Genomic DNA, 10,000 nt, shown 5'->3' with positions numbered 1-10,000 from the left:
GAGATAATTTCTTATAAAGCAACATTTATCTCTCATTGTAAAATATATTCATTAGTTCATGTAGATTTTGGAATATAAAATAAAGATATTTGATGAATAAAGTGGGTTTAATTGGTACTGTGACTCCAAATAAGCCCACATCATGATTTATTTACTAAATATAAAGAAACATATTGATTTCAAAGCATTAAAAACAGCAGTATATGTATTTAGTAACATGTTAAATGAGGAAAAACCCTAAGTAAAATCTTAAAGGTCTATCAGATCAGATTGTGTTCTATGGTTGCTACGGATACAGGTTGCGTTCTATGGTTGCTATAGATACAGATTGTGTTCTATGGTTGCTATAGATACAGGTTGTGTTCTATGGCTGCTATAGAATTAAAAACAGCAATATATGTATTCAGTAACATGTTAAATATTAAAACATGAGGAAAAAACCCTCCTGAGTAAAATCATAAAGGTCTGACTTCAAATGTAACCTCCTTTTTATATCAATAACTCTAATTTAATTACACATTTTTTCCCCAGTGCTGATTATAATCATGGCTCGGGGATCTGAATTAGTCTTTAAAAAACATTTTACCTGTGAGAGCTTTCCAGTTTTTGATGCACACTTATATAAAATACTCAGAGGTAATTTAACCCTGCTAAAAATAAGTGTACATATTCCCAGATTAGTTGAATTTGTCCAGATGTTGCTTCAATTTAGTTCAAATACTTTTAAATACTCTTAAAGGACCTCCGCTAAGGGATTGCTGATGTGAAAGTAATCATGAGATCTGTAGCTGAGAATTCAAAGCTCCACCTTTTCTTTTTTTCTTAAACATGCTTTTATAACTCTTCAGTTTCTAAAGAGATTATTTTGGTTCCTGTGGAGAAAAAAAAAAGAGATTTAAATCCAACACTGTGTTTTAATCTTTTGTCTGGGAAACCAGCCCAGTGTCCTTTTTAAATGCTCCAGATATGTAATATGTAATACTTCTGCATCAGCTAGTTAATTGTGAGATTTATTGTTTAAATCTTGCTTCAAATAATTAGTTTTTAGATACACAATTGAGGCATTTTAAAGTTTAAACCTTTTTAATACAGATAAATATTTCACAATAAGGCTCCGATTCTTTCCACACTTCAACTTAAAACTGACTCAGCAGCGTTTTAAAAGAGAGATTCAACCCAAATTTGGATTTCTAGATGAGTTTTTTGTGATGATTCAGAAAGTAAAGTTGGCGTCAGTCCTTCAGAATTAAACTACAGTCTTGTCTTTTTGTGAAGTCTCATTTTTTTACACCGATGTCCAACAGGAAGAGGATCATCCAAGCAAAGAAAAGTCACTACGATTCACCTCATTTTATCCCTTCTTTTATTATTTTATATATATATATCTCCTCTATATATATATTTAGCTCCTCTTTGTTGCACATACTACTGTAATATTGAAAGGCCTTCTGGGTAATGTAGGAAATCTACAACTAAAGATGGAAATGAAGAAAAAAAAGTGATGTAATGTTTTTATAGGTGTCACATAGGTGGATTTTTCTCCCCCCCCTTTTTTTATGTTTTTATTTAAAGCTTCATAACCTCATAACCAAAGGCATTCTGGGAAATGTAGGAAATCTTACAACTAAAGGAAAAAAAGTGATATAATTGCACTGTAATGTTTTTTTATAGATGTCACAAATCAATGAGAAACCCAGTAAAATGACTCCAGAGTGGATTTTTCTCCCCATTTTTTATTTTATTTAAAAGCTTCATTACCTCTTTGGTGGCTTAAACCTCTCATGAGGGACTGTAATATTGAAAGGCCTTCTGGGAAATGTAGTAAATCTACAACTAAAGAATGAAAATGAAGAAAAAAGTGATATAATTGCACTGTAATGTTTTTATAGGTGTCACAAATCAATGAGAAACCCAGTGAAATGACTCCAGAGTGGATTTTTCTCCCCATTTTTTATATATCTCCTCTATATATAGCTCCTCTTTGTTGCACATACTAATATTGAAAGGCATTCTGGGAAATGTAGGAAATCTTACAACTAAAGATAAAAGTGATATAAAAACATTACAGTGCAATTATAGGTGTCACAAATCAATGAGAGAAACCCTGTGAAAAGACTCCAGAGTGGACCCCCCCCCCCCCCCAACCCTCTCATGAAGGACTGTAATATTGAAAAGCCTTCTGGGAAATGTAGGAAATCTTACAACTAAAGAAAAAAGTGATTTAATTGCACTGTAATGTTTTTGTAGGTGTCACAAATCAATGAGAGAAACCCTGTGAAAAGACTGGAGTGGATGTCCCCCTCCCCATTTTTTTATTTTTCATATATCTCCTCTATATATAGGCTAGGTCCTCTACTACTGTAGTATTGAAAGGCCTTCTGGGAAATGTAGGAAATCTTACAACTAAAGAAAAAAAGTGATATAATTGCACTGTAATGTTTTATAAGTGTCACAAATCAATGAGAGACCCTATGAAAGTGGATTTTTCTCCCCCTCCTTTTTTTATTTTATTTTATTTTTTATTTATTTAAAGCTTCATAACCTCCTTGGTGGCTTAAACCTCTCATGAGGGAGTAGAGATATGTTAGACCTGCTTGGGTCCTTTTTTTTTGTCTGCCTCTCTTTCTCCTTTTTTCTGTCTCTCTCTTGTCTCTTCCTCTTTCTCTCTTTCTTTTGGACAGATGTTTTTTTTTTAAAAGTAACGGCTTGTAATGTAGTGGTGACTAACCCCCCCCCACCCCCCCCAATCCTCGCCCCTCCCCTTACCCCAACCTCCAACTTCCACCTCTACCTCCCCCTTCCACCCTTCCCCACCCCCCCCCCCATCGCAGGCTCTCAGTGCGCCGGGCTCTTCAGCACCACTGTCCTAGGTGGCTCCTCTAGCGCCCCTAATCTGCAGGACTACGCACGCGCACACCGCAAAAAATTCTCCACCGGCAGTCTGTCCTACAAAGACGGTACGTGTTTGAGTCCGCGCTCCTATCACCTACCTGCACAGGGCAAACAGCAGATAGTAATACTGTAAGTTTGACATCCAGAGCGAGAGATGCCCTGAGGAAGGAGGGGGGGAGGGGAGGAGGGGGGGCTGGGACTGGGCTTTTATTTAAAATATACATATAATAAAGTTTAGAGGAGTTTTAATGTGGGAGTATAACAGTAGGAGAGCTTATTTGGACAGGAAGTGCATACAGGAAGTGCCCATATATGTACATATCACAGTATTTTATGGTCATGTTGTAGTTTTTTTTTATTATTATTATTATTATTATTATTATTATTATTATTATTATTATTAGACTCCATATTCATTCCAAGTCTCCAAAACCACTGTGGGTTTTTCCATCTTTTTTTTTTGTTGTTTTTTAACATCACTTTGACTAAAATTTGTCTTTTCTTTTTTTTTGTGGCAGTTTTTGATACCTGCTGCCTCAGGCCCGTTTAAAACCTACTGAACAGATTGTAGACTATCTATAAAATGTATTCAGGGTCCCTGCAGATAGTTTTAAAAGAAAGTCTTGCATTGGATTTTCAGAATAAAAGGTCATAAAAAGTCGTCTTATATTGGATTTTCAGAATAAAAGATCATAAAAAGTCATCTTGTATTGGATTTTCAGAATAAAAGGTCCAAAAATTCTTATTGGATTTTCAGAATAAAAGATCATAAAAAGTCAGTCTTGTATTGAATTTTCAGAATAAAAGGTCATAAAGTGTTGCATTGGATTTTCAGAATAAAAGGTCATAAAAAGTCTTGAAAGGTGTTTTAGGCCCGATTAAAACCTACTAAACAGATTATAGACTATTTATAAAATAAAATAAAATACATATAAATATATAATCAGTGTTTCCCACAGAGTCTATAGTGGTTGGACCTCAGTTTGACATTTTTAAGTCAAATGCATCATTCTGTTGCACTCTAAAAGCAAAATTAAGAGGTTATATCTATAAAAAGAAAAGAAAATTGTGCACTAAACAATTTTGCCTTTTAGTAATTTAACTACTGGTTGAATAAAACATTTTACCAGGTCATAAATGTTCCAAACAAACCATCAAAAAACAGACTAATGTCCAGATTTCAGCTCAATTAAAGCAGAAGTGATTTATTATAAGTTTAATTAGGGAAGAGGAGCAGGTTGAGATGCTTTGGAGAATATACAGCAGGGGGGTCAAACTCATTTTCGTTCAAGGGCCACATACAGCCAAATCTGATCTCATGTGGGCCGGACCAATAAAAAGATGGAAGGGAGGGAGGGAGGAAGGAAGGACGGAAGGAAACAAGGATGGAAATTAGGGAAAAGTGATAGGAAGGAAAGACAAAAGGAAGGAAGGAAGGAAAGGGATTAGGAAGGAAAGGAAGAAAGGAAAAGAAGATGAAGGAAAGATGGAAGGAAGGAAGGAAGGAAGGATGGAGGGAAGGAAGGAAGGGAACAAAGAAGGAAAGAAGTAAGAAAGGTAGGAAGGAAACAAGGACAGATGACAGGAAAGTAGGAAGGAAAAGAAGACAAGAAGGAAAGTGGGCCGAATTGGACGCTTTGGCGGGCCGGTTCTGGCCCACGGACCGCATGTTTGACACCCCTGATATACAGTCATGTTTGGCTCACTGTGAAACTGTAGCGGCACAAATTAGACTATGGAGGGCCGCCACAGTTAATATAATGAATGGGAAACACTGTATAACATATAATATAATATAATATAATATAGTATAATATAATATAATATATACAGAGAATAGCAAATCTTAACAGCTGCTTTAAATTCAGCTTCTAGATGATGAATTTAGTATTTTATATAGTAGTGAAATCAGCTAGGTGAATTATATGAGATTTATTATTATTATGATGATGATGATGTCATAGTTGTTGTTTTTTTAAACTGCAGCATTTAAGTGTGCAGCGGCTATTCTGCTTCAAATCAGCCCAAAATCACATTTTTCATTTTTTTAGTTTGAGTAACAGTTTGTTTTAGTTTTGAGGTTGTTACTCCAAGATGCTTTTATTTTTTAACTTTTAATGAAAAGCCAACAATATGATTTTTTTTTTTGATTTTTTTTTTAGGGCCAATGCATGTATGAAGCAACACTTCATCCGTATATGTTTTAAACTGCCCCTCGCTCTCAAAAATCATTATAATCCCATCATGTTTCTTTTTAGTTTTTTGTAGTTTTATTTTGTAGTTTTTAATTGCATGACCCACAGCTGCACTGACTTCCTGTTTACAGTCCATTCACTGTATAAACCTATAAATTATATATTTAACCCCAGCAGGTCAGGTTGGTTTTATAGATTTATTACAACTACATTCACATCATACAGAGAGCCAACAACATTTAATAAATAAAACTAAAAAGACTTATTTAAAGTGGGACTCGTTAGCAGAAGTCACTCAGCAGTTTTACATTGACATCATCCACTTTTTAATTATTTAATTTTAATTTATTGGCCCTTTTTATTTTGCTGATTTCAATATGAAAGCCAGGCAGGGCTGTTACTATGTGCATATTATTCAATTTTCTTTTATTTTGAAAATATTTAATATATAAATACATTATAATACAGTTAATTCAGGCTATTTTTAAAAAGATGCATCATAAACATGGCCACCATGCTCCTTTTCGAGGGGGGGGCGGTTTGGGGGGGTGCGTCATGGTTGTGGTTGTGGTTGTGGTTGTTGTTGTGTAGCTGACATCGATGTCTGTCGTCATGGCGTCCAGTAGATGTCACTGTGGTTTCATTACAGACTTGTGTGTGTGTGTGTGTGTGTGTGTTTCTTGTCTCAGCTGCTCATCTCCCCTCCTGGTCGTCTCTCTCACATGTAGACTCGCTGTCGGTCTCTTTTTGTCATCCATCTTGTTTACACTTCATATTTTTTTACAAGAATCTTTAAAATAAATATAAGAAATAAAGGAAAAGCGTTCTAGTCCGCCGCCCCCCCCCCCCCCCCCCCGCCCCCCCTTTATCAAAACTGTGCATGCTCCTCTGTGAGTGTAGTGTGTGTGTATATATACTTCATATATATATAAATATCTCATTTGTCTCCATGGTGACGCATCTTTAGCGTTAGAGGAAGTCCAGTAAAATCCGTTCCAGGTTGAAACTAGCTGACTTTTCTTATTGTTGTCATTGACAACGAGAGGCTTGAATGGCTTTTTTTTTTTTTTTTTTTTAAATTGCTCAGTTTTTGGAGGGAGATTGTGTTTGCTTATCGCCATGACGATTTGAGAAGGAAAAAAGGAATAAGGGATAAGATGTTGAATATTGGGCTTGTTTTTTCAAAGTTTTTTTTTGTTTTTCTTCCCCCCCCTTCTGTCGTTGTCTTCACCTCCTCCTTCCTCCTCCTAAGTTTTTAAAATCATTTCATCTTCACGTTGACATCAGAAGACGCTCCACTCATGTGTTGCCCTGCAAACATCTTCAGACTTTTTTTATTTAGAACAGGATTTTTTTAAACAGTAAATCTCAGGTTTTTAACCCTCCTGTTGTCCTCACGTCAAGGACGGACAGAAGGAAGGACAGGAGGAAGGAAGGAAAGAGGGAGGAATTTAGGAGAGTAGGAAGGGAGGAAAGAAGAAAGGAATTTAGGGTGAGAAGGAAGGAAGAAAGGAATTTAGGAGAGTAGGAAGGAAGGAAAGGATTAAGGACGGAAAGAGGAAGGAATTTAGGAGAGTAGGAAGGGAGGAAGGAAGAAAGGAATTTAGGAGAGTAGGAAGGGAGGAAGGAAGAAAGGAATTTAGGAGAGTAGGAAGGGAGGAAGGAAAGAAGCAAAGAAGCAAGGAGTAAGGAGGAGAGAGGGAAGGAAAGGAGGAAGGAAGGAGGGAGGAAGGAAAGAAGGAAAGAAGCAAGGAGTAAGGAGGAAGGAAACAAGGAGTAAGGAGGGGGGGAAGGACAGGAGGGAGGAAGGAAAGGAGTAAGGATGGAAAGAGGAAGGAATTTAGGAGAGTAGGAAGGGAGGAAGGAAGGAATTTAGGAGAGAAGGAAGGGGAGGAAGGAAAGAAGCAAGGAGTAAGGAGGGAGGGAAGGAAAGGAGGAAGTAGGAGAGAGGGAGGGAGAGAAGGAAAGGAGGAAGTAAGGAGGGAGGGGAGGGAGGGAGGAAGGAAGGATGGAAGGAGAAGGGAGCAAAGAAAGAGGGGAGAAGGGGAGAAGGAAGGAACAGTCAAAAAGAGACGGGGTCAATTTGACCCGGGAGGACGACAGGAGGGTTTAAAAAGAGATTAGATCTCCAAATATTTGTCTTTTCCACCTTTTGCGTTTTATTTATTTATTTATTTTTGTTTTGTTTTAATTTTAATTTATTTATTTTTTTAACATTAGGAGAAGAGCAGGGCATGATACAACATGATTATACAAGTCACTGTGGCTCGTGGTAACACTAGTGAATTTTTTTTTTTCTCAGAGTTGTTGTCTATGCCGGCAGTAAAACGATTTTCTGTGTCGTTTGCAAAGCATCCGACTAATGGTACGTCTGCTTCTTTCAAGTATATTTCCACTTCACTTCCCTTTTTTTTTTTTTTTTTTTTTTTTTTTTTTTTGTGTCTTGCATGTCTTCAAACTTTTGGGTTTTTTTAATTTATTATTTTTTTAATTAATTTTTTTTCTACATGGCCCTCCAAGCATTTCAGGTTTCCGTTTAATTTTTTTTTTTTTTTTTTTTTTAATTATAATTTTTTTTTTTTTTTTTCTAATTATAATTTATCCATTCGCTTTGGACTCTTACTTTTTCTAACACTACCTGACATTCTCTTTCTAACCAGGGTTCCCACTGGTCATTGAATTTGTGAAAATATCAAATTAGGAGACAGGGAATGTCAGAAAATGTATTAATTTATTTTTTATAAAGGCCTCAAAGTAGCGTAGCAGAATAAAATTAACTTAATTAACCCTCCTGTTGTCCTCGAGTCAAGGAAGGAAGGGAGGGAGGAGGGAAGAAGGAAGGGAGGAGGGAAGGGAGGAAAGAAAGAAAGGAAAGGAGGAGGGAAGGAGGAAAGAGGAAAGGATGGAAGGAAGGAGGAAAGGACAGAAGGAAGAAAGGGAAGGATGGACAGAAGGAAGAAAGGAAGGATGGACAGAAGGAGAAAGGATGGATCGACGGGACGATGGAAGGAGTAAAGGAAGGAAAGGATGGATGGAAGGGAGGAGGGAAGAAGGAAGGAAGGAGGAAAGAAAGGAAGGAGGGGAGGAAAGGATGGATGGAAGGTAGGAGGGAGGAAGAAAGGGAAGGAAGGGATGAAAGATGGAAGGGAGGAAGGAAGGAAGGGAGGAAAGGGAAGGAAGGATGGAAGGATGGAAAGAAGGAGGGAAGGGATGGATGGAGGGATGGATGGATGGATGGATGGAAGGAAGGAAGAAGGACGAGGGAGGAAGAGGGAAGGAAGGAGGAAAGAAAGCAAGGATGGAAGAAGGGAAGGGAAGAAAGGATGGATGGAAGGGAGGAGGAAGGAAGGAAGGAGGAAAAGACAGAAGGAAGAAAGGGAAGGATGGACAGAAGGAGGAAAGGATGGATCGACGGGACGATGGAAGGAGGAAAGGAAGGAAAGGATGGATGGGAAGGAGGAAAGGAAGGAAAGGATGGATGGGAAGGAGGAAAGGAAGGAAAGGATGGATGGAAGGAAGGAGGGGAGGAAAGGATGGATGGAAGGTAGGAGGGAGGAAGAAAGGGAAGGAAGGGAGGAAGGATGGAAGGAAGGGAGGAAAGGGAAGGAAGGAGCAAAGGAGGAAGGATGGAAAGAAGGAGGGAAGGGATAGATGGATGGATGGAAGGAAGGAAGAAGGGACAGGAGGGAGAGAGGAAGAGGGAAGGAAGGAGGAAAGAAAGCAAGGATGGATGGAAGGGAAGAGGGAAGGAAGGAAAGGATGATGGAAGGGGAAGAGGGAAGGAAGGAAAGGATGGATGGAAGGGAAGAGGGAAGGACGGAAGGAAGACAGAAGGGAGGGAGGGAGGGGGTAGGGAGAAAAGAAAAGAGGAAGAGAGGGGAGGGAGGAAGGAAAGTGAGAAGGAGGGAGGGAGAAAGGAAGGGAGGAGAAAGGAGGGAGGGAGGAAAGGAAGGTAGGAGGTAGGGAGAAAGGAAAAGAGGAAGGGAGGAAGGAAAGGAAGGTAGGAGGGAGGAAAGGAAAGAAGGAAGAGAGGAAGGAAAGGAAGGAAAGGAAGGTAGGAGGTAGGGAGAAGGAAAAGAGGGAGGAAGGAAAGGAAGGTAGGAGAGAGGAGGGAGGGAGGAAAGAAGAAAGTGAAAACAGACGGGGTCATTTTGACCCGGGAGGACGACAGGAAGTTAAAACAAATCAATTAAAAAATGGTATTTTTCTCAATGTTCAGTGTTGTTTTTTTTAAAAGTGATTTTTATATTTATCGCCAGCTCGGCTCAATCAAGACAAAATCTACTTCCACAGTTTCCACTTTTAATAATTTAATAATTTAATTTAACGTCCGTCAGTTTCCTAATTTTTTAAAAAAATCGAATCATTTGTGTTTTTTGCTGCAGGTAGGTCGGCTTTGATTCACACCAACAGGTTTCAGTCTGTGGCAGGGGTGTCAAACATGCGGCCCGTGGGCCAGAACCGGCCCGCTGAGGGGTCCACACCGGCCCACTTTCCTTCCTGTCTTTTTTCCTTCCTTCCTTCCTTCCCTCCCTCCTTCCTTCATCTTTCCTTCCTTCATTCCTTTCTCCCTTTCATCTTTCCTTCCTTCCTTCCACCCATCCTTCCTTCCTTCCTTCCTTCCTGTCTTCTTTTCCTTCCTTCTTCCTTCCTTCCTTCCTCCCTTTCATCTTTCTTTCCTTCCACCTGTCCTCCCTCCCTGCCTTCCTTCCTTCCTTCCTTCCTTCCTTCCTTCCTCCCTTTCATCTTTCCCTTCCTTCCACCCATCCTACCATCTTTCCTTCCCTCCTTCCTTCCTTCCTTCCTGTCTTCTTTTTCCTTCCTTTCCTTTTTCTTTATTCTTTCCTCACTTTTATTCTTTCCTTCCTTCCACCCATCCTACCATCTTTCCTTCCTTCCTCCCTTTCATCTTT

The 10,000-nt window shown here is 38.8% G+C and overlaps 1 protein-coding gene across 1 annotated transcript in view; it reads left to right on the top strand.

The window, feature by feature from the left end:
- Positions 1-7,478, top strand: part of LOC128354795 (inositol hexakisphosphate and diphosphoinositol-pentakisphosphate kinase 1-like) — a gene marked incomplete at both ends in the record, with an annotated part of 21,340 nt that extends 13,862 nt beyond the window's left edge. Inside the window, 2 exons of the mRNA XM_053314950.1 lie at positions 2,832-2,957; positions 7,390-7,478. Of these exons, the coding sequence (XP_053170925.1) occupies positions 2,832-2,957; positions 7,390-7,478 (215 nt within the window). The remainder of the gene's footprint in view (positions 1-2,831; positions 2,958-7,389) is intronic.
- Positions 7,479-10,000: the final 2,522 nt, after the last annotated feature.

The sequence above is a fragment of the Scomber japonicus genome, unplaced genomic scaffold, assembly GCF_027409825.1.
Source record: "Scomber japonicus isolate fScoJap1 unplaced genomic scaffold, fScoJap1.pri scaffold_594, whole genome shotgun sequence".
Lineage (NCBI taxonomy): Eukaryota > Metazoa > Chordata > Actinopteri > Scombriformes > Scombridae > Scomber > Scomber japonicus.
Note: the sequence above shows the minus strand (reverse complement) of the source record. Positions and strands in the feature narration are given on the sequence as shown.